Source organism: Oncorhynchus kisutch, linkage group LG8 (assembly GCF_002021735.2).
Source record: "Oncorhynchus kisutch isolate 150728-3 linkage group LG8, Okis_V2, whole genome shotgun sequence".
NCBI lineage: Eukaryota > Metazoa > Chordata > Actinopteri > Salmoniformes > Salmonidae > Oncorhynchus > Oncorhynchus kisutch.
This window is the reverse complement of record NC_034181.2, coordinates 44,329,373-44,355,434: the sequence shown is the minus strand read 5'-3', so window position 1 is coordinate 44,355,434 and position 26,062 is coordinate 44,329,373. Positions and strand designations below refer to the sequence as shown.

General features: G+C 39.4%; 1 gene segment (V, D, J or C); it reads right to left on the bottom strand.

Moving 5' to 3' along the window:
• Positions 1-15,238: 15,238 nt before the first annotated feature.
• On the bottom strand, positions 15,239-23,302 carry LOC109894857 (T-cell receptor gamma chain C region DFL12-like). The segment is given in 4 exon segments: positions 15,239-16,090; positions 21,958-22,026; positions 22,386-22,691; positions 23,212-23,302. Coding segments are annotated over 4 exon segments (603 nt in total).
• Positions 23,303-26,062: the final 2,760 nt, after the last annotated feature.

The following is a 26,062-nucleotide window of genomic DNA, read 5'->3' as shown; positions in this document are numbered from 1 at the left end:
ACCACAAAAAAGATTAGCCACAAGAGTGGAACCTTATATTGACAGGTGTGTGCCTTTCCAAATCATGTCAAATCATGTGTCGGATGCTGGAGGAGGGGCTGAGTGAACAAGTTTGAGTACCACTGGTATATTGAACAATCAAATATTTTGGGTAGCGCTGCTGTGGAAGTGGAAATTTTTTCCCATTCCTCCTTGCAAAACAGCTCGAGCTCAGTGAGGTTGGATGGAGAGCATTTGTGAACAGCAGCTTTCAGTTCTTTCCACAGATTCTCGATTGGATTCAGGTCTGGACTTTGACTTGGCCATTCTAACACCTGGATATGTTTATTTTTGAACCATTCCATTGTAGATTTTGCTTTATGTTTTGGATCATTGTCTTGTTGGAAGACAAATCTCCATCCCAGTCTCAGGTCTTTTGCAGACTCCATCAGGTTTTCTTCCAGAATGGTCCTGTATTTAGCTCCATCCATCTTCCCATCAATTTTAACCACCTTCCCTGTCCCTGCTGAAGAAAAGCAGGCCCAAACCATGATGCTGCCACCACCATGTTTGACAGTGGGGATGATGTGTTCAGGGTGATGAGCTGTGTTGCTTTTACGCCAAACATAACGTTTTGCATTGTTGCCAAAAAGTTCAATTTTGGTTTCATCTGACCAGAGCACCTTCTTCCACATGTTTGGTGTGTCTCCCAGGTGGCTTGTGGCAAACTTTAAACAACACTTTTTATGGATATCTTTAAGAAATGGCTTTCTTCTTGCCACTCTTCCATAAAGGCCAGATTTGTGCAATATACGACTGATTGTTGTCCTATGGACAGAGTCTCCCACCTCAGCTGTAGATCTCTGCAGTTCATCCAGAGTGATCATGGGCCTCTTGGCTGCATCTCTGATAAGTCTTCTCCTTGTATGAGCTGAAAGTTTAGAGGGACGGCCAGGTCTTGGTAGATTTGCAGTGGTTTGATACTCCTTCCATTTCAATATTATCGCTGCTTGCACAGTGCACCTTGGGATGTTAAAAGCTTGGGAAATCTTTTTGTATCCAAATCCGGCTTTAAACTTCTTCACAACAGTATCTCGGACCTGCCTGGTGTGTTCCTTGTTCTTCATGATGCTCTCTGCGCTTTTAACGGACCTCTGAGACTATCACAGTGCAGGTGCATTTATACGGAGACTTGATTACACACAGCTGGATTGTATTTATCATCATTAGTCATTTAGGTCAACATTGGATCATTCAGAGATCCTCACTGAACTTCTTGAGAGAGTTTGCTGCACTGAAAGTAAAGGGGCTGAATAATTTTACACGCCCAATTTTTCAGTTTTTGATTTGTTAAAAAAGTTTGAAATATCCAATAAATGTCGTTCCACTTCATGATTGTGTCCCACTTGTTGTTGATTCTTCACAAAAAAATACAGTTTTATATCTTTATGTTTGAAGCCTGAAATGTGGCAAAAGGTCGCAAAGTTCAAGGGGGCCGAATACTTTCGCAAGGCACTGTATTTGTCCACCTCGCCAGAATTAATTTGTATATCCCTTACTGCCCGCTATTAAAAGAACATCATTAGCAAATTAACCGCCATTAGCAAATATTTTGCCTACTTTCTTTCAGTGGTGACAAAACAAGAAAGTATATTGTAGAAAATCATTGTACCATCAAAAGTGCTGTTTGCATTTTCAGCATTTTGAAGCTGGTGTACAAAACCGAAAGTAAAAGATACAAAAACTAAACTTAACGGGAAGCATAGAAATAACAGACATAGATCTACCAGCCTGCCACGGAGCTGCAGACTTGCTTTCAATGATAATGACATATCTATACCTCACATTCCTATGTGAATTTGGTCAGGTCGCCCAAAAAGGGTCATATTTCAGCTTTAAGTAGCTTTAAATAAAATTGCCATCGCAGCAAGAACAGAACCAGGAGTTATTTTGGCAGGATGAACATGGTACGTGTATGTTTGTTATTACGGAGTTGTTTGTGTCTCCTCTGTAAAAGCATTCATAATCTTGTCCCCCAGTAGAATATTCTCCAACTAGCGATAATACTGTCTATCATAACAATTTATAAAGTTGGCTACTTTATTGCCGGGCCTTTTAAGGCCCCTGTTTATTTTCAACGTCACTCTATTTGTTAGTGTCTGTTTTTAACTTTCATGTAGCCTATTTGGGGTTTTACCACCATCTTTTTAGCTGTTCAACAACACTGATCCAGGCCAAGCTCGCACACGTTGCAACAAATGCCTGATGGAAATGGGGTGAAAAAGAAGATTACTCCAATATGCACTTGACGGAGATCCATGTACTGCAACGTCAGAATGAAGTTCACAATATGCAAGGGAGTATATGGACACGGGCGAAGACCAACACAGAGGATAACAATAGAGACTGAAACGAGCCAGATTCTCTGAGCAATTTAAATTGACGTATTTCATGCCCATAGACATGGCTGTCGTGGATTCTAAGCATAATCTTTTACTGGGGACGGCAAAACACAATTTTCAGCATAAAGTTGATGTACTGAAAGCACCTGCAGACATAGGCCAACTAACTACCTTCTAAAATCTCATCAGGGTTTTTTCTTTTCAATGCACAAGAATAGAAAAATTGGACATGCATTTACTCCTTATTCGCTCATATCCCTTTCTTGCAGTCAAATGACCTAGTGGCTTCATGGGCGGAATGTTATTAATAATTTTCATACAAAATCAAATAATGCTGAAAATACGGTGTGTTTCCATTTGTTATAATTCAGTCTTCTGTCAAAAAAGTGTAACATTGGGAAGCAAAAAAACCCCAAAACATTTAAACTCTGTGTAAGATGGCGCCGGAGAATATGGCAGACATTTTACGTGCCCCCAGCCGATCGTGTTTTTTTGTTAGTTTATTTGTGTTGTTTGTAAATTATATTTGACTTATTTTGTACATAATGTTGCCGCTACCGTCTCTTATGACCGAAAATAACTTCCAGACATAAGGACTGAGATTTCTCACCATGGACTAGCAGAATCCTTTTTATCTTTTCACGACTCTGACGAGCCCGATGCAAAGTATACACTGCTTTCTCAGGAACAGGCCCCGTTCCCTGTAATCTACATAAATAGGAGGCGGAGAAAGAGAGGCCAAAGGTCGGGCTGCCTTCTGAGAATTCGTAGGTGATCAAATAAACCCCCACTTCCTTCCATTCTGCTAGAAAACGTGCAATCTTTGGACAATGAAATCGACGAGTTACACGGAAGATTAAACTACCAACGACATTAAAAACTGTAACATCTTATGCTTCACAGAGTCGTGGCTGAACGACGACAACATCGCTCGCCTGAGGTAGAGTATCTCATGAAAGCTGTAGACCACACTACATACGGAGAGAGTTTTCGTCTGTATTCTTTGTAGCTGTTTACATACCACCACAGTCAGAGGCTGGCACAAAGACAGCATTGAATGAGCTGTATCTTGCCATAAGCAAAAAAGAAAACGCCCACCCAGAGGCGGCGGTCCTAGTAGCCGGGGACTTTAATGCAGGGAAACTCAAATCCATTTTACCAAATTTCTATCAGCATGTTAAATGTGAAAGCAGAGGAAAATTTACCTCTGGACCACCTATACTCCACACACAGAGACGCATACAAAGCTCTCCCTCGCCCTCCCTTTGGCAAATCTGATCATAATTCTATCCTCCTGATTCCTGCTTACAAGCAAAAATGAAAGCAGGAAGCACAAGTGACTAGATCAATAAAAAAGTGGTCAGAGGAAGCAGATGCTAAGCTACAGGAATGTTTTGCTAGCACAGATTGGAATATGTTCCGGGTTTCCTCCGATGGCATTGAGGAGTACACAACATCAGTCATTGGCTTCATCAATAAGTGCATTGATGACGTCGTCCCCACTGTGACCGTAAGTAACCCAACCAAAGCCATGGATTACAGGCAGCATTTGCACTGACCTAAAGGCTAGAGCTGCCTCTTTCAAGGAGCCGGACTTTAACCCAGAAGCTTATAAGAAATCCCGCTATGTCCTCCGACGAACCATCAAACAGGCAAAGCATCAATACAGGACTAAGATCGAATAGTACTACACCGGCTCTGATGCTAGTCTGATGTGGCAGGGCTTGCAAACCATTACAGACTACAAACGGAAGCACAGCCGAGCGCTGCCCAGTGACACAAGCCTACCAGACGAGCTAAATTACGATGTAAGTAACACTAAAACATGCATAAGAGCACCAGCTGTTCCGGACGACTGTGTGATCACCCTCTCCGCAGCCAATGTGAGTAAGACCTTTAAACAGGTCAACATTCACTGCAGGGCCAGACGGATTACCAGGACGTGTACTGTGAGCATGCGCTGACCAACTGGCAAGTGTCTTCACTGATATTTTCAACCTCTCCCAGTCTGTAATACCAACATGTTTTAAGCAGATCACCATAGTACCTGTGCCCAAGAACACTAGGTAACCTGCCAAAATTACTACCGAACCATAGCACTCACTCCTGTAGCCATGAAGTGCTTTAAAAGGCTGGTCATGGCTCACATCAACACCATCATCCCAGAAACCTGAGACCCACTCCTATTTGCATACCGCCCAACAGATCCACAGATGATGCACTGCACACTGCCCTTTCCCACCTGGACAAAAGGAACACCTATGTGAGAATGCTATTCATTGACTACAGCTCAGTTCAACACCACAGTGCCCTCAAAGCCCATCACTAAGCTAAGGACCCTGGGACTAAATACCCCCCTCTGCACCTGGATCCTGGACTTCCTGACTGGCCGCCCACAGGTGGTAGGATAGGTAACAACACATCCGCAACGCTGATCATCAACACAGGGACCCCTCAGGGGTGCGTGCTCAGCCCCCTCGTGTACTCCCTGTTCACTCGACTGCAAGACCAGACACGACTCCAACACCATCATTACATTTGCCATTGACACAACAGTGGCCTGATCACCGACAATGACTAGACAGCCTATAGGGAGGAGGTCAGATACCTGGCCGTGTGGTGCCAGGACAGCAACCTCTCCCTCAACATGATCAAGACAAAGGAGATGATTGTGGACTACAGGAAAAAGAGGATCGAGCACGCCCCCATTGTCAGGGCTGCAGTAGAGCACATTGAGAGCTTCAAGTTCCTCGGTGTCCACATCACCAACAAACTAACATGGTCCAAGTACACCAAGACAGTCGTGAAGAGGGCACAACAAAACCTATTCCCCCTCAGGAAATTGAAAAGATTTGGCATGGGTCCTCAGATTCTCAAAAGGTTCTACAGCTGCCCTAGTAATAGCCTGTCCTCTCTGCTACCGCACGGCAAGCGGTACTAGAGCGCCAAGTCGGGGTCCAAGAGGCTTCTAAACAGCTTCTACCCACGAGCCATAAAACTCCTGAACATCTAGTCAAATGGATACCGAGACTATTTGCAGTGCCCACCCCTCTCTCACCCCCTCTTTACACCACTGCTACTCTCGGTTGTCCTCTATGCATAGTCACTTTAATAACTCTACCTACATGTACATACTACCTCAACTAACCGGTGCCCCCGCACATTGACTCTGTATCGGTACCACCCTGTATATAGTCTTGCTGTTGTTTTTTTCCTGCTGCTCTTGAATTACTTTACTTTTATCTCTTATTCTTATCTGTATTTTTTTGAAACTGCATTGTTGGTTAGGGGCTCGTAAGTAAGCATTTAACTATAAGGTCTACACCTGTTGTATTCGGCGCACGTGACTAATAACATTTGTACAGGTGCCTTCTTTTTTGTAAGCTCATAACCATGTCTGTGAGGTGTATACTTTTGTTTCAAAGTAGATTTGTTTCAGACTACCAAGAAACACTCTGTGACCCTGATTTAGCCCAATGCAGTAAAATGTATTAAGGGACTTTTATCAAAGACTGTACCATCTTATGTGTAAGATGTTTCTCAAGAGCAAGTTGGAGAGGCTCATCGCCACTTGCAACAGTTCTGAGATACCTTTGCAAGGTTGTATGGAAAACAATATTGCACACCAGACATGCACCTACATAGCCACTTGAAGAAATGTGTTTTTGACTGTGGTCCAGTATGATCAGAGTAAGAATAAGGATCTGATCAGCGTTGTCCGTTTTTTGATATGGAACTTTGCATTGTACTGTGAAACTGCTTGAGGTCTTAAAATCCCATTCGTCAACCAGCCTTTTTTAGCTTGGCGTTTAATCAATGACGCCTTTGTGTTTTATGTTCTTTGATAACATTTGATCTATTTTATTGCCGATCTTGTTTATTTTATTTTATTGTTTTAAGTGTGTTGCTATTTTATATGCACTTCAAATAAAGTTTGAATTGAAGTTTGATTTTATATTGGATCTTTAATTGATGATTGTATTAATATAGACTCCATTGACTTTATAGTCCATCATTCTTATTAATACATTTTTTTAATGTATGAACTAGGTTATAGGGCTGCTAAATACATTTTTGGAGTATATTGCCTACTGAACTGGGGCATGATATGAGGACAATGAAGAGAAGGAGTTAGGGGCTAGCATGTGTAAAGACCCATGACCCTTCTGGCTAATCAAGACTGGCCAAGCTCTGTTTTTATTCTGACTTCTCAATACTGAGCTTCTACTTCTACTTCTTAATATTAAAGATATTCTGACTTACATGTACACACTCAGAAACAGGCCATTTTACAGTGTCTCAAATTCATAGACAGAGCAATGGATGCAAGGACTGACCATATGATCCATCGATATACATTCTTTTGTTTTAATCATAGTAAATCAAGCTTATATTTTTGGGCTCATTTATTTATATTATAATAACGTAAGCCACATAATTGTGGGGGATCTCCTCCAATAATTTTGTTTTACATTTTGGCTCAAAAGAAGCACTGGCCACTGTGTTTTGTATTTTGGTTTATTTTCTTGTTTGTGTTTCAGAATGGTCGTAACCATGGGAAACCTTAGTTGATCACAGACAAGACATTTACCCGAAGAATTACGCTATAGCCTACAAATATGATATACTAGTCAAAATGAAAGCCTCGATTTATTATAGATATGACAAACAGTAGCCTAACTTCTATGATTAACAAGCATCGAAGAAAATCCATCAGGAAAAATGCTTTTGGTTCAGGTCAATGCTCTGTAGAACCTAGAATTGAACAAGATCAAGACTGGACATTATCATACATGATTTGTTGCATTTCTGTGATGTTTTAGCCTACTTCTCACTATTTCAAAACTTTGGGATCTTTTCCTTTTCATGATAGGCCTTTTCATCATACTGTAGATAGCCTATAAGCCTACTCAAGTATACTTTGAAAAAGAGATTTGCTAATCTCAATATGATCTCCTGTTTGATACAACATTTTTAAAAACAGGCATACAAATAAAAAATAAAGACTGGACAGTATCGACAAGCTTAATGATTTGTTGTGTTTGTGCGATATTTAAAAATTAAACCTCAACATGCGCTTTGCATGGTTTGTCCATTGCCCCGTATAAAAAGAGAAAGAGAAAGAAACTGCTATTATCTTACAGGAAATATGAGTGTTTTTCAAATGATTCAGAGTTGAGAATATTAGCGGCATATCCAGACACATTTTATTTTTAAAGATAAATAACATTTTCAGGAGAGGGATTGTCACGGCTGTCAAAAGAACTGGACCAAAGAGCAGTGTGGTGAGCATACATTTTCTATTTTATGCAAAATAATGCCGACAAAACAATAAACAATAAACAATACAACCCGTGACGCTTAATGCTATGTGCCATCAAACAAAGTTAACTTCCCACAAACACAGGTGGGAAAAAGGGTACCAAAGTATGGTTCCCAATCAGAGACAACGATAGACAGCTGTCCTTGATTGAGAACCATACCCGGCTAAAACAAAGAAATAGAAAATCATAGAAACACAAAACATAGAATGCCCACCCCAACTCACACCTTGACCAAACCAAAATAGAGACATAAAAAGGATCTGTGAGGTCAGGGCGTGACAGGGATTGTATTATTTTTTTTACCTTAATATTATTCACTAATCTTTATTATTATTAGTTTTTTTCATGAATCGCTAATCACAGGAAATAAATCATAATAATCTTCAGAAATGACTTTGTCAAAGAAACAAAATAACTAGGGCTTTGGGTTAAAATGCTGAATTCTTTATTCATATAAAAAAAATCGGATTTATTGCATTTTCCGTGTGGTCTATATTAAAGGGCACTTCATTTAATATAAAAGGCGTTTAAAATCCAATATTGGTGCACAGTTTATACTTAAAATATCAAAGGGATGCAAAAGGGACTCATTTCGTGGAATTAAATTAGGCCGTTCCCTCTTTACTGGAAACGTGTATCTGTCACTGATCAAACAACAGAAATGCCACGACCATCACTGACATTAGCAAGGGTTGATGTGTGAGAAAAACATGCAACTAAAAAGCTGTCAATCAATCTGTGGCTAAGCCGCTTCATTTCCAGTCAACTCTGTCTCAGAACCCCCGCTGATGGACACCATCTAAACATCTTTACCACATTTTCCACCACTATGGTTTCATCACAATATGGCTTGCTTTGCACCTGTGTGCTAACTCTAGCAGTTAAAAGGTACATTATGGTTATAGTCTACTCTTTGTTATCATCATGATGAATCATGTTCATAAACGTTCTCTGATGTAGCTTATAGTCAGCCAACGGCAAACCATTTGTTTAATGTATTTTTTAAAGCCTTTACAAGAGAAAGCAAACATGTTTAAATATACTAGCAGATTCAATAAAAAAATAGTCCCCTTTTATCTACAGGCACATAAATACTGCGAATATGAATGTTTTGCCAAGGTTTATCTACCGATTTCAATGTGTTCCAGTTATTCTATCAAAATCCTTCTTTAAAAAATCTAGATCAATTTATTCCCTCTTTTATTCAGAATAAGAAAACCCTGCGCCTACGTAGTTTACCTTCAAAGGCCTAAAAACCAAGGTGGCCTGCCAATACCAAACATGCAGTTGTATTATTGTTCTACCAAACAGACGATTCATTTAACTTCCGTCATACTACACTGAGTACACCAAACATCAGGAACACCTTCCGAATATTGAGTTGCAACCGGTGCGTCAAGCACCTACTGTCACACCCCGTTCAAAGGCACTTCAATCTTTTGTCTATTCACCCTCTGAATGGCACACATACACCATCCATGTCTCAATTGTCTCAAGGCTTAAAAATACTTCTTTAATGGATTTAACAAGCGACATCAATAAGTGATCATAGCTTCCTCCTGGATTCACCTAGTCAGTCAATGTCATGGAAAGAGGTGTCCTTAATGTTTTGTATTCTCAGTGTATTTATATCAACTATTTTTTTTTACTGAGACTGTTGATGGATGGAATAATTTGTTGAAAATAGAGAATGTTATTAAGCAGTGCTGGTATATGGTAGCATTGCCATAATTGTGACTACTTTGGGATATGCACTTCAAGTAGCAGTGATTGGGAACACTCCCCGCTTTCAACATATTGTGCCCTCGACCTGAGGAGCAGAAAGGACAAGAAAACAAGGTTACACACACATTGCATACTTTCTCCCCTAGCTATAATGTCACTAGCTCTGGTCCAGGGTTTTAGTGTGCTGCACACACACCTGTCCGCACTAGCTGGTCTGTACTAGCTCTAGTCTAGTGCGTAGCTAGTTAGTCCGCACTAACTCTGGTCTGCATTAACCAGTTCTGGTCCAGGGCATAGCTAGTTGCTACCTGGCAAGTAGCTACTTCTATGTAATTTTACTACCCGTGCTGTTGGTGACGGTAACACATCATCCCGTCTGGCACCATTCGAAATCCTGTTTCAGTTCCCGTCTCACAGTGTTTGTGCCTTGAGGAGGTATCTGCCAGACAGACCCTACTGCAAAAGTCCGTCCTCTCTTTGACTCCTCCGTCCTCTTCTCTGTGCATGCACATAACTTGCAGGGGGCACTGGGGGATCATGACACCCCCAATATTAGAGACAGGTCAATTTGACCACTTCAATAATATACAATGATGAATTTGGGTGCGTTCCTCTGTTCAGTGGGCGAACTCTGCCGGTTCACGCTGGGTTCATAGGCAGACAAAGCGTGCATGCACAACAGAAAAAAAAGCAGCCGTTGAAAGTACAGTCACCGCCTGGGTCAGTGAAATGGCCGCGAATTGTGCAGCGCTGTAGCTGTTCTCCACCGCCTAGTTCACGCAGCAAAGCTGCTCAATGAACAAAGGAATGTTTGGCGGAAATGAGGAGCCGAGCACTGAGAGTTTAGCATATTTTCGACATCTACATGGAAGGTGTGAACTGCAGGCTATTGCCATCTGCTGTGTGCTCAGTTAGAAGCCACATTAGCCTAGCCATTAGCCCAAACAAAGAAACTATCCTTCAAAGTTGATAGACGTGCATCCAGGTGTAACAGTTGTCCTTCCTTCCTTCCCTCTCCTTGACCCAACCTGGACTCAAACCAAGGACCCTCTGAACACATCAAGAACAGTCACCCACAAAGCATTGTCACCTATCGATCCACAAAAGCCTCAGTTCTTGCAGAGCAAGGGAAACAACTACTTCAAGGTCTCAGATTAAGTGATGTCACCAATTGAAACACTTCTAGCATGCGCTGCTAACTAGCTAGCCATTTCACACCGGTTACACACGTATACATACTTATGTGGGTGAGTCAACTTATTTTAATGACATCATTTAATATGATTCAATCCATGTTATTAACAAATGTGTGCTCCATTTGAAGTCGAGAATATACGGCGCACGTGGCAAATAAACATTGATTTGGATGATATGGTGTGAGTTTTACTGTAGGCCTAGCTACATAAGCTGTATGTGTGTGAGTATATCTCTCTCCCCCTCTCTAGCCCCATGTGATAACTTTAATATTTTTTAAATGTATTTTGTATCAGCATTGCTGGCTTCATTAAATATAGTTAATATGATGGATTTTGGATGTCCTTGATCTTATTTATTTTCTGGAGGGCCTATACATGAGGCCAACTTTAACACCCAGTCTCATTATTTTGCGTGAATGATATATCTGAACTTTAAATAATAGACATTTGAATACAAAATCATTTTTTTAGGAACTTTTTACTGTAGCTGCATGAAATAGCAAACATAACATGAATTCAGTGATGACATTACTTAATCGTTGTCACTCATTGTAACGGCTGTTGTTGGTGGTGGAAGAAGAGGAGGAGGACCAAGATGCAGCGTGGTAAGTGTCCATGTTAGATTTATTCAATAAGCTGAACACTGAAACACAAAGTAAACAAACGTACAACCAAAACAGTTCTGTCTGGTAGAAACACAGAGCCAGAAAACAACTACCCACAACTCAAGTGGGAAAAACAGGCTGCTTAAGTATGGTTTTCAATCAGAGACAACGATTGCCAGCTGCCTCTGATTGTGAACCATACCAGGCCAAACACATAGAAATGGAAAACATAGAACACAAAACATAGAATGCCCACCCCAACTCACGCCCTAACCAAACTAAAACAGAGACATAAAAAAGGAACTAAGGTCGGGACGTGACACTCATTGATGAAACAATAACATCCATACTGTAGTTAGGCGGTGAGTTGAAAATAGATTCCAAGATTCAGACTTGAGCGGGTGCTCATCTCATTCTCGATGCTGTGTGCACCCGTATTGTTTTTAATTATTATTATTATGCACACTGTAATCTATGCCCACAGTGATGTATGGCACCGCCCACCAGGCGAAATGGTGTGAAAAGAGTGTGTTCCGGTAATGCCAGACTACTAAATCCAAGAGTTTGACATGTTGGGAGGGGACCAGCAACTTAATGATCAAACTTTATCAATGTACCAGCTACAGTCATTTTTCATATGTGGGTTAACCTACTTTAAACTCTGAATATCATCCAGTTTGATGAAAAACATGATTTTCACTGTTCGGGGCCTTTAAATTGTTTTTACCTGTCTTTTATTAAGCATTCAAAGAAAGCTAACATTGTGGGTTAGCTTACAGCTGAAGCTCACACCCTACAACTTTGCAAAGCATAAAACAACAGACTGATTTCAAAGCTGATTGCCACAAAAAAAATGGTTTATTTCAAATTGCCTGCACAAGTGATTTGTGATTGAGTGATTGGTGGCTGGTCTTCAAGAGACAGTGCAACTTATGAGAATACATAAGGCTACTTCTATGTATCTTGATCAGTAGGCCTGGCATAACTCCCAAATGGAAGTAAAACAGATCGTTTGTCATCTGTAGCCCATCCAAAACAAGTTAACTCAACGCACTCAATGCATAACTCAATGCATGCATACACTCCTATTGGATATGCTTTCACCTGTATTGTGAGTAGGCCTATGCTATCTTGATTCGCCTAGTTCATCAAATATATTACAACTATTATGTTGTTATATTGTTAAAAACAGATTGATTGTATGGTAGTATAATTGATTCATTAATGGATAGGCCTACGCTCTTAGAAAAAAAAGGTGCTATCTAGAACCTAAAAGGGTTCTTCGGCTGTCCCCAAAGGAGAACCCTTTGAAGAACCCTTTTTGGTTCCAGGTAGAACCATTTTGTGTTCCATGTAGGACCCCTTTCACAGAGTGTTCTATATGGAACCCAAAAGGGTTCTACTTGGAACCCAGAAGGGTTCCATCTGGAACCAAAATGGTACTCCAGTGAGGACAGCTGAAGAACCCTTTTGGAACCTTTTTTTCTAAGAGTGCATATGGTTGTCTCTGGGAGATTTTTAAATCAACATTTTCACATTATATAATATTGGCCATCGGCCCCCAAAAATGTTTTTTTGTTGATAATTCTCTACTCATAAGACACCGGTGAATTTCAAATTGAGAATGAAAAAAGTATCGCCAAGTTAAGGCTGGTTGAAAATAAATGTACCATGCCTTGAATGGACCATTGGATCAACCTCCAGTACAAGCTCGTTCAGTGAACTATGCATCTGGAGGTTCGATCTGAAAAGCTAATTCAAGGCAAGTGATTGCTCTACTGTAAGTTCTTAATCTTGAAACTTGACTGCTGACATGCACAATTTGGGGGGGAACGTATTAACAGTGGACTAATAGACAAAATACTAAAATATAGTTTTTTATTTGAGTGTTCCCAAATAATCACATTAGTGTTTTAAAATGTAAACCAATGAAAACCCCCAAATGAATAACTGCAAAGATAATAAAACATTTATTTAACACAAAAAACAAATACCATGAAAACTTTAAAAACATTTTTATGAACACACATAAAGACATAGGGAAACAACAAAAATTAAACGTTTCTAAGTCTAATCATTAAGACTTAGAAAAAAATACATCATTTATTTTAAAGGGGCAATCCGCTCTTAAAACAACAATAAAGCAGGCTCCCCGCCATTGTTTTAGTAAAAACGTTGGCAAAATGTCATTGGAGTAAAACATGCTTATATTATGGTTTCTGATGGGGTGTGACAGTTGAACTAGGCGAGGTGTTTCTAATTTATATTCTTTAAGAATCAATGGGTACATATCATTAATGTTTTAATTTGAAAAATAGATGTAAAACCTGCAGATCGCCCCTTTAAGCATAGACAGGAGTTTTGAGCACAGAACAAATCATGGGTTGCACCTCCTCCATCACTTGGTCACATCACGCCACTGTTTTGAACTTTCTCAAGACACTCCGTCTTTTTGAAAAATGATTTATATACACACTAGATGGCTACAAGGTGGCACTGTTTTGAAGCCAACGTGCCTCCATTTTGGTACTCCTCCACCGTTGTATTTTTTTGGGGGGAAGCTATATATGTGCATTTACTAATGTCAAAATTTGTTTTTGCGACCTGTATTATATTACAGACACCTTAAAGCATACTTTAAATAATATTATGTGAGCTAAACATAAAAAAATATACACATAAAACGTTTCGCCTCTCATTGGCCTCTCATTGGCCAATACGTAGCATCAGCAATCCAGGGTTTATATACATGACCGTTAAAAAGTTTGGAGTCACTTAGAAATGTCCTTGTTTTTGAAAGAAAAGCACATTTTTTTGTCCATTACAATAACATCAAATTTATCAGAAATACAGTGCATTGTTAATGTTGTAACTGACTATTGTAGCTGGAAACAGATTTGTTGTGGAATATCTACATAAGCATACAGAGGCCCCTTATCAGCAACCATCACTCCTGTGTTCCAATGGCACGTTGTGTGAGCGAATCTGAGTTTATAATTTTAAATGGCTAATTGATCATATTTTGCAATTATTTTAGCACGGCTGAAAACTGTTGTACTGATTTAAAGAAGCAATAAAACTGTCCTTCTTTAGACTAGTTGAGTGTCTGGAGCATCACAAGTTCTCAACTGGCAGCTTCATTAAATAGTACCTGCAAAACACCAGTCTCAACGTCAACAGTGAAGAGGCGACTCCAGAATGCTGGCCTTCTAGGCAGAGTTCCTTTGTCCAGTGTCTGTTCTTTAGCCCATCTTAATAATTTTTTGTTATGGCCAGTTTGAGATATGGCTTTTTCTTTGCAACTCTGCCTAGAAGGCCAACATCCTGGAGTCGCATCTTCACTGTTGACATAGAGACTGGTGTTTTGCAGGTACTATTTAATGACGCTGCCAGTTGAGGATTTGTTAGGCCTTTGTTTCTCAAACTAAACACTCTAATGTACTTGTCCTCTTGCTCAGTTGTGCACCGGGGCCTCCAACTCCTCTTTCTATTCTGGTTAGAGCCATTTTGCGTTGTTCTGTGAAGGGAGTAGTACACAGCGTTGTACGATATCTTCAGATTCAGAAAAAAGTTTCAGAAGAAAGTTATTTGTTTCTGGCCATTTTGAGTAATCGAACACACAAATGCTGATGCTCCAGATACTCAACTAGTCTAAAGAAGGCCAGCTTTATTGCTTCCTTAACCAGTACAACAGTTTTCAGCTGTGCTAACATAATTGCAAAAGGGTTTTCTAATGATCAATTAGCCTTTTAAAATTATAAACTCGTGTTAGCTAACACAACGTGCCATTGGAACACAGGAGTGATGGTTTCTGATAATGGGCCTCTGTAGGCCTCTGTAGATATTCCAGTAAAAGAATTCCAGCTACAATAGTCATTTACAACATTAACAATGTCTACACTGTATTTCCGATCAACGTGATGTTATTTTAATGGACAAAAAAAAAAGCTTTTCTTTCAAAAACAAGGACATTTCTAAGTGACCCCAAACCTTTCAATGGTGGTGTATATCATTGATATTGATGCCAACAACTTTAGCGGTGCCCAGTCATTCTTAGCATCCATGTTTGGTCTAAATTAAACTGTAGAGTCGGGGAAATACGATGATATTGCTAAACAGGGCAAATATTAAGTAAGAAACAATTTTGTCAGCATTACTATGTCTTCACATTTACTTCAGACAGATGGCAATGTCATTAGCTAGTAAACTTTGTAAAAAAAAAAATGTAGCAATACTAATGTTAGCTAGGTAACAGTCGGTGCTCTCCCCTCACGTTCAGATAGCTAGTAAACGTTATACTGCAGCTGAAGGAAATCTGGCGACATCACAATGATGACAAAAGGTTTTCCCACTACTTATTTGTCTACTTGAGAAATATCACAGTTTCCCAGTCATTATAATGCACTTTAGACTAAATATTAATCAGCGCCAATTGAGAATGCATTGAGTAGAAATTTTAGTCGGCCAACAGTCCTCAAGAGAAAGCTCTAAAGAATATTGTGACGAAACAAGCAACCCATGACTATTTTTTACCTTTAAAATAACAGTAACTTTTACAGATGTTTTCAAACGAGTTTGGAGTACAAAAATCTCTCATAGATATCAGTAATAGTACTTTTTTCTCACTGTGAGGAATTGGAAGACGAAAATGGGGACCGAAATTTCCTCCTTATTTCCCAGAGCTCTTTCACGACACTTCATAATGAAGAGATGAGCTTTTCTTCAGGAAGGGAGGCTATTTCCCATGTTCCTGTGGTGCATCAGGAGAGAGAGCCCACAGCAGTACACCATGCTCTTCACTATCATCACTGTGTAAACCAGAGAGGCCAGACGCAGACTGCACATGGACTGGAAGGTTGCTGAGGAAGAGGGAGAAGACTAATGGGTTAATTTCAATCTCGTGCCTTCAGATTGTATTGATACCCCTTGACTTATTCCACATGCTGTTGTATTACAGCCTGAATTCAAAGAAAATATTTGTTTTCTCACCCATCTACACACAACACCCAATAATTAAAAAGTGAAAGCGTGATTTTAGAAAATTTAGCTAATTTATTGAAAATTAAATTCACGAATATCTCAAATACATAAATACAATTTTATTTGTCTCAAGCTTCATAAAAAAGAAAGTGTAGACTAACAGTGAAATGCCCTTCCCAACAATGCAGAGAGAAAAAAATGTGAAATTATTGAAACATTAAAACACAAGGAATAAATACACAAGTAAAAGATAACTTGGCTATTTACACAGGGGACCAGTACTGAGTCGATGTGCAGGGGTATGAGGTAATAGAGGTAGATATGTACGGTGCATTCAGAAAGTATTCAGACCCCTTTACTTTTTCCACATTTTGTTACATTACAGCCTTATTAAAAAAATAATCTCATCAATCTACATACAATTCTCCATAATGACAAAGCAAAAACTGGTTTCTATACATTTTTGCAAATGTATTAAAAATTTAATTTGAAATATCACATTTACATAAGTATTCAGACCCTTTACTCAGTACTTTGTTGAAGCACCTTTGGCAGCGATTACAGCCTCAAGTCGTCTTGGGTATGACACTACAGCTTGACACACCTGTATTTGCGGAGTTTCTCCCATTTTTCTCTGCAGATCCTCTCAAGCTCTGTCAGGTTGGATGGGGAGCATCGCTGCACAGCTATTATCAGGTCTCTCCGTTCGATCGGGTTGAAGTCCGAGCTCTGGTTGGGCCACTCAAGGACATTCCTGTGTTGTCTTGGCTGTGTGCTTAGGGTCGTTGTCCTGTTGGAAGGTGAACCTTTGACCCAGTCTGAGGTCTTGAGCAGGTTTTCATCAAGGATCTCTCTGTACTTTGCTCCATTAATCTTTCCCTCAATCCTGACAAGTCTCCCAGTCCCTGCCGCTGAAAACCATCCCCACAGCATGATGCTGCCACCACCATGCTTCACCGTAGAGATGGTGCCAGATTTCCTCCAGATTTGACACTTGGCATTCAGGCCAAAGGTTTCAATATATTTTTCATCAGACCATAGAATCTTGTTTCTCATGGTCAGAGTCCTTTAGCTATTACCAGCCTTTCAAAGCATTTCATGGCTACAGATGTGAGTGCTACGAGGCGATAGTCATTCAAACAGGTTATCTTGGCATTCTTGGGAGCAGGGTCTGCTTGAAACATGTAGGTATTACAGACTGTGTCAGGGAGAGATAAAAAATGTCAGTGAAGACATTTGCCAGCTGGTCAGCGCATGTTCTGAGCTCTGGTCCAATTCACACACTTATCAAGAGAACATCCCTGCTCATCCCTACTTCCTCTGATCTGGTGGACTCACTAAACACAAATTATTTGTTTGTAAATTTTGTCTGAGTGTGCCCCTGGCTGTCCGTCAATTTAAAAAAAACAAGAAAAATGTGCCGTCTGGTTTGCTTAATATAAGGAATTTAAAATTATGAATACTTATACTATTACTTTCAATACTTAAGTACATTTTAGCAATTCCATTTACTTTTGATACTTAAGTATATTTAAAACCAAATACTTTTAGACTTTTACTCAAGTAGTATTTTACTGGGTGAATTTCACTTTAACTTGAGTCATTTTCTATTAAGGGATCTTTACTTTTACTCAAGAATGACTATTTAGTACTTTGTCCACCACTGTTAAAGTGGCATTAATAAAGCGACTAGTGCTCCATTTGTTAAAGTGGCCAATGATTTCAAGTCTGTATATAGGCAGCAGCCTCTCTGTATTAGTGAAGGCTGTTTAATACTCTGATGGCCTTGATGCAACTTTTAGAGGAGGAACCACTGTGTCATACTGCGGCACACCTTGCGGGCTGCTGCAGCATTCGGTGGCACGTTATCTATTTGTCAGCCATTTTTTCTTTTACTGCAAGTTATTGCTAGTTCGAGGGCATCAGAGGGCATCTTTGAGAAGCATTTGATAGTCTTCCATATTGTCTTTAACAGAGAATTGAAAACATTTTTGTAATAACGTAGGATATGGGATTGATTAAAACATTTAATTTGATTAATATTATGGTGTTTCTATTCAGAGAAAAACTAAAAACGAAACCCTCAGGGTTGGAATGGATGGAATGGAAAATATGGAAGGAGTATGCTGTCCTTGCAAATAAGAATTTGACTTGCCTAGTTAAATAAAGGTTACAGTACACTAAGAGCATAACATTTCTGCACCCTAATTTTATAATTCTTGTCTTACCAACACCAAAAAAGAAATGAAGTGAAAATAAAAATGTCATTCATTTACCAAGACCAGTCCCCATGCTTGCCTCAGAGCAACGTGAAATGGTGCTAAAATAGTTGAAGGCTTTTGCTTCTAACTTCAATATGCTCTTTAAATAAATAAGACCTACACCATTTTTAACAGCACATTACTAAACACGAGTGGGAGTCATTTTGCCTATGAAAGGCCTATAGTATATCTAAAAATATTTTTTTCAATGACGTGACTCTCCGCCAATAATTACATTTAGAGGATTGGAAATTATTATCTAAGGGGCATTTTCCTCTAGGATCTGTGAGAATATCTTAGGGGCTTTTATATACTTCTAAATGATTTAATAATAATAATTGCATGGTTTAAAAAGTAACAGTATTTTGGAGATTTCATTTTCATTTCACCTAGAGTGAGCGAGAAAAAGGCCATTCTTGAACATGGGGTGAGACATTCTCACTCATTTGTAAATAAAGCCAGTTTGTTATTTAGATGTATTTAGTTCTGGAGAAACCGAACTTGATTATTTAGCAGACATCACTTGCTTATATTCATAAAGATGATGAACGATCGACAAAGGCAATCTGTAATCTGCTGGCATTACGGGACAACATCCACATCGCTCTAATTACAGTCGGAAGTGTCACGACTTCCGCCGAAGTTGGCTCCCCTGCCTGTTCGGGCGGTGCTCAGCGGTCGTCGTCACCGTCCTACTAGCCGCTACCGATCCCTTTTTCGTTTGTCTGTTGGTTTTGTCTTATTAGTTTCACCTGTGTTTATTTTAGTTTAATTAGCTTCCCTATATGTAGTAGTTTGACCCGCCCTTGTTTTGTACAGGATTGTTTTTTGTTACTCTGTTGGTTGTGGTTTTCATGTTTGTATTCTCCGGACTGTTTGGTCCTGTGTTTGGGCTGGTCTGTTTTATGCGCCCTGTATGTTGGTGTGACCGTTTTTTGGCCGGAGAATAAATCATGATTTACTGAACCCTGCTCTCTGCGCCTGATTCCAACCCACCACTCCTAGTATCCTGTGACAAGGAGACAGTTGAAGAAACTTGCGTGAACTTATGGAAAGGCTCGGTAAGTAATGTTTTTTATATATATATATATATCTCTCTATAAATAAAAATATCAGAACATTAACTATGTGTTCGCTTGTTTTGTACTGTTCTATAGTTTCGACCAAATGATTTGTCTGACAAACAATGACCTTCGTGTCCTGCAGGCCCAGATCAAAGCTGGCGAGACATTCAATAATGTCATCTTCACAGACTAATCAAACGAATCAACCGAGCAATTTGCTCAAAAAGGAAGAAGGGGAAAAAAAGGAAGACGATCAAGAACGCCGAGTCCCAAGTATCCGCTCAAACTCCATGTGTGTGGGGCAATTTTTCGCCAGGGACCAGGCCCATATTTTTGATGGTAAGTTTGCCTATTTACAAATCAAAAGGTGCATGAAATATTATAGCCTACACCTCACGGACTGTTATGTGTTCCACAATAATTCACTCTTGCCTCCTTTTTCAGGTATCATGGCTCGAGATTTCTTTGAGGAAGAAATCAAGAGATATGCTGGACCCTATGTCAGAGGTGTTTTTGGGTACACATAGTTTCTTTCAAGGTAGGATTATAGCAGTATTGTGTTACGTTTAGGCCTATGTACATTTCTATTATTGTACCTAATTTTGGCTGTTAAGTGAAATGTTTTTTTTCTCCAAATGCAGACAATTACTCAAAACGCACTGCCGCCCGGGTTTGCATTACAAATGAGGGCATAAACTGGGTCAAGACGCCAGCAGAGTAACTAGACCTTTATGTAGTAAAATAAAGATTAAGTAAAAATAGACCTACAACACCTTCGGTTTTGGCGAGAAATTGACGGTACAACAATGCAACAAATACATTGATCATCTCCGCAAGGTTTTTATCTGTGGACGTGAGACTAAAATGTAGTTAATATAAACATCCGCATTTGAATGTCTTTTTCTCGTTGTTTAATTTAATTAACAAAAGCATAAAGATGTTGATGAAGAAATACTTTACTGCTGTGTAACACTTTAGAGTACTTAAGCATCGAATACATTGCAAGTTGATATGGATTTTCACAACAGTAGCCGGGTTATGAAAAGTCTATTGTCTTGCTAATATGAACCATTTGCATGATGGGCTACACCTGCTACAGTTGTGATGGCTTCACTCTTATTCTACAATGTAGAAAATAGTACAAATATAGAAAAATCCTGTAATGAATAGGTGTCCAAACTTTTGACTGGTACTTGCTTAATTAATTTAAGTTTCTATTCCCTGAAAAATTAAAAACCCTCTGGGTTTCTGTTAGGATGTAATGGAAAATATGGCGCTGTATAACTTGACGGTCGGCTGTACAGTACTGGGCTATTTAGCTAAATAATCTATGTCGTGCTGATGGGAGACCCGGGTTCAAATCTCTGACAGAGATGAAGGCGTGGGGGGGGGGTTTCACACCTAGCTTGGCTATTACACAATTATTTAGTAAAGGTTGATTAGTCTATTCAGCCAAAAGCCCATCCTGCTACGTTTGTGAAACTAGTAATAATACTTTTCCCCCTTCCACGTTAAAGATGCATGGAAAATCGCTAGTTTGTTTTGAAGTGTATGTCCTATATCTGAGAGATATAAGAAAGGTCAGGAAAATTTATAGTTTTTTTTTTTTTATAGACACATAAAAAAAAATGTTGGTCACTAAACCACTTCCTTATATATTTTTTAACTAGTACCCGGCTACCTAAAGACAAGTCTTGTGAGGTTTGTGAACGTCCTGGAGCAAAACTTGTTCATGAGAAACTCACCTGTCCATAGAGGGGTCAGCAGGGTAGCCTAGTGGTTAGAGAGTTGGACTAGTAACCGGAAGGTTGCAAGTTCAAACCCCCGAGCTGACAAGGTACAAATCTGTCGTTCTGCCCCTGAACAGGCAGTTAACCCACTGTTCCTAGGCCATCATTGAAAATAAGAATTTGTTCTTAACTGACTTGCCTAGTAAAATAAAAATATTAGTGTGTAGCCCAAACTGTTTGGCTGCTACAGACGTTTTCATGAGAAGACCGATTTTTCAGGATGTCTCATGGTCTGACAAACACAACTGTAGCTCGTCCATTGGCAGATGTGGCAGATTGAAATGCAGCCCATGCCAGAAAAATTAATATCTTTAGTTTAAACAGATATATTTTGATGGGGATTTCTCATGGGGAGCGGACATTGACTCTAGGGGGTTGCTATTTTGGCACATTTTGATCTTGCCTTGAGTAACGCAATAGCTGTGACCAGGACTGTAAAGTGAGCTGCATCACATACGCCGAAAACATTTCAGGACTGTGGTCGGATGCAGGACCAGTTATTGTGGGAACGGGTGGGAGTCAGACAAGAAGTCAGAGGGAGCAATATGAAAAGCATCAGGAGCATGATAAAGAAATTAGTCGCCCGCAGACCTCAAGTTCAAAGTTCATAAAATGATCAAATGAATCTCACCATTGGGTATGTAGGATGGTGCCATCGCATTGGTAGATGGAGAGCAAACATTTTGCTTTGATGAAAAACCTACAAGTAACACAGAACATTAATAATTAGTAATTGATTGACAATGTGAGGGTTACATGCAGAGTTGGGGTCAATTCGAACTAAATGTTTTTCTCGATTTTATTCAAAGCACCCAACCCTGGTTAGATGGTGTAATTCAACCAAATATTATTGTATATCCAATCACAACATCTTTAATTATTTCTGGAGGATAATTTCATTATCACAGGTAGTTCACTAATGTCTCAATTCAATGTTTCAATTACAGTTTTTAAATCATCTGGAAAATTACTAACACATTGCCATGTGAACTAGTAATTAAAAAACAAACAAGAAGGAAAATACCACTCAAATTGTGGAATATTTCAAACTTTGGCTACCTTTTGATGTGTCAGCTTCTTCAGGGCCCGCTTCATGCTCCACCGAACAGATGTATTTGGCGTCTGCCTTTCCCTGATACATGATGATCATACTGGTCGTCTGTCCTTCCTCCCTCTGCTCCAGCTGTTCCATCTCTGCTTTGGGCACCTCCACGGTTCGGCTGTTCTCATCCTCCATCTTCCATGAGATCTTGACCAAGTCTGGAAACATGTCTCTAGCCAGACATAGCAGGGTGGTCTTCCCTTTCAGCTTAGGTTTGAACGCCAGGTACACTGTCACTTTGGGTTTCCTGAGCTGGTTCTCATCTGATTTGCATGTGAAACAATCGAAACTCACGTTATAAGAATTTTAAAAAACACCTTTGTGTGTAAAAGGAAACACTTTGCACTTTCCAATCTATTGTAGTACTAAAATATCAACACACACACAAGGATAAATAGCATGGGCACAACAAAAAAGCCTTTCTAGCCATCAGAAACGAGATTTCTACAATGCCATGGTATAGAATAGTGTATTATATATCTATTAGCTCAGAAAGGTTCTTAACCCCCATCGTCAGGAGTTACGCCTGATCCAGAGTAATCAGCTCTACCACTTGACCAGACTCCAGCCCCACGCAATTAGTTTTAAATTTCTCTAATATAAAGTGTTTGCACAACATAGCATTAATTTATTTATAGGAAAATAAAGTTATTTTTCCCTATTCTAAGCCATTGCATTTGCGTCTAACAATATGTATGCAACATCTAAAATTAGTTTAATTTCATTCGTCAAATATAGTCAAATAAACAAATATAATATACAGTATCAAGTAGAGGTCCTTACCAGTGATGAGTTTTGAGCCAGATCCAAACCGCAAAATCTCCTGTGTCCCAGATCCAGAATCACACTCCAAGTAAATCCTAGACAAAAACATATCATATTTTTGTTAATTTAGACCCCCCCCCCCACCCACACACTATTGACACAATTGCAATTGTTCTGCTTTCAGTTCATCTGTATTTTACATGGTTATAGTCAATATAGACCATACAGTAGTAATACATTATATACAATATTTAGATATTATTATATATTATCGTTATATTCAAAAGGTATTCCAAGAAACTATTTGCGAGTCAAAAATATATTCCTCAGTGTGATTTCTCGCTGATTTGATTGGACCTCCCAATGAAGCATCAGAGAATGTGGTTAGATAGGGGAGAAATAAAGATGAGAGTTAAAACATCATCACCTGGGTTTGGTGTGGTTTCTAACAGCTTCTCAACCCTCTGCTTATGTCACATCCCGTGGTGACGCTAAGGTCTCTCATTGAGAAGGACTGAATAACTGTAAGGTAGTTTTCTGCACAGGGAAAGAACTGCAGTTGTCACTGTGGTTATCAAAGCTAGCACAGTAGTAAGTGGCTACATGATCTGTCTTTAGGGTAGGGATTGTCAGTGTGAATATGTCAGAATTTTCTGCCTTTTCTGCTTGGTAATCCTCAAAATCAGGATCTTTGGTTGATTTTCCACCACCTTTATGCATGAACAGAATCCACTTCAGAGCTTCTCCGTCTTTTTGCTGATACCAGTGAATGTTACCAGTGCTGAAGCCTGTAGCTCTGCATTCAATAACACCGGATTTGCCGGAGGATTTGGTCACTGTTAACTGCTCCTGATGCAGATTCACAGCTTCTGCTGCTGCTGTAGAAAAGAGAACAGATGGTGTGAGTAAAGTGGATATACTGTATCTTTCAACAGAGTATTTAACATCAGCGGCACCAGACACTTCAAATACAAATGATACACCTACCGACTAAAAGGATATAGGTAAGACACAATGGACGCATGATTGTGCTGAGATATGCTGGCCTGTTATGTGGCAAGTGTGAGATGCTGTGTTCGACTAGTAAAGCTTTAGAAGGAAGTGACTCTAAAAGCAGTGAACCAAACTCAAGAAGGGACACCTTAAAAACATTGCATTTCGCCCGGTGGGCAGTGGTACACATCACAGTGGGCGTGAAATAAAGTGTGCACACCAGGCAACAACTGTGTCCAAGCTTGTGATCCAGGCCTAATTTGATTAATGTACACGATCTAACTTTGTGTCAACTTTACTTGCTAACCATCGGCAACAGTTGAATGAAAAATAAAATGTACATGCAATGGTACCTGAACATGACTTTGAATTTGGTCAACTTGCTGTACACCTATAATTAAATTATTCAGCATTGTTGGGTTATTACACCTCATTAATAAAATCAGGGAGCTATTTTCTTCACAAAATTAGTATAGTAACAGATATGGAGAATACGATTATGATATTTTTAAATTGTCTGATTTTGTTTAAATGCATTTATCTTTCTAAAGTCACTCAAACAGTGCGAAGTGCTGTGCACTCTGAATAAATCCACTGGCTAGTTCTGCTGTCTGTAAAGAAATGGGTGGGCTGTTGGTTGATCCTGCTGCTACAATTGGATAGAGTGACTGTTCACTTGCTCTTTGTCACTTGATAATTTCACCTGTCACTTCTCGTCGCATGTTTTGCTCAGACCATTCAGATGTGCTACTGCCTACTACTACTTTGATAAATAAGTTGGCGAGGACGTTTGCAAGCAAGCTATCAATGAGCATAATATCTAACAAGCAGAGCTTGTTAGAAAACAAAGATTAGAGACCAATTTGTTCTGCCCGCTGCAAGTTTTGAGAAACAACAGGTACACAGCTCCTGATCTGCAGCTTCCTTGATTTATATAAGTGTGCAGGTAGACGATTAGGTGCTGCCAAGCTCTATTTAGGCATTTTTTAAAAACTTTTGTTTTTCAGATTACGAGTATAATCCGATCCGAGTATCTGTCATTTTAAGGATACGATTACGGATATGAGTATTCACAGAAGCTATATTTACAACTGCAATAAAAATCATCACCGGCATAGAATTTTTAGTCCCACATTAATCATGAGAATAACCATTGTGATCTAGCATAAAGTCGGTTTGTAGCCAATATTGCAAGACAGCTAAAACTAACCTACCTAGGTAGCTAACGTTGCACCAACAAAATAGTATTGCAGTCCTACCTTTTGTACTAACGATTTAAAGGGATACTACAAGATTATTTTTATGTCTCTATTTTTGTAACTCTCTGTGTAGTATGAAAGAAGTTAGAGGTTGTTTTGTGAGCAAATGCTAACTAAGTTAGCACAATAACTGGAAGTCTACAGGTATGCTAGCGTATGCTACCTTACCTGTAGACTCCCAGTAACTGCGCTAACGCTAATTAGCATTGGCTCGTGAAACTACCTCAAACTTCCTTCATACTACACGTAGAGATATAATAATGGTATCCACAAGTTCATCTGACTCTTGGTAAGTAGAAAAATGGTGGAATTGCCATAATCTCAAAGTATCCCTTTAATCCACAACAAAGTGTGTCCTGGTCATCTTCAAATAAAATGTTTTAAGCAATGGATATCCAAAGTTGGGTCTGGGTCAATTCGAATTGAAGGCAGTCAATTTAGAAAGTGATTTGACGTGATTTGACTGCATCTAATTTGAATTAACAACAACCCTGATATACACAAAGAATGACTCTAGCTAGCTACATCTGTGAATTTGCTAGGTGAACAGGACAATATTCGACAGTATCTCAGCGTGCACTGAGGCTAGGAAACACCGTCATCACCGATACGATAAT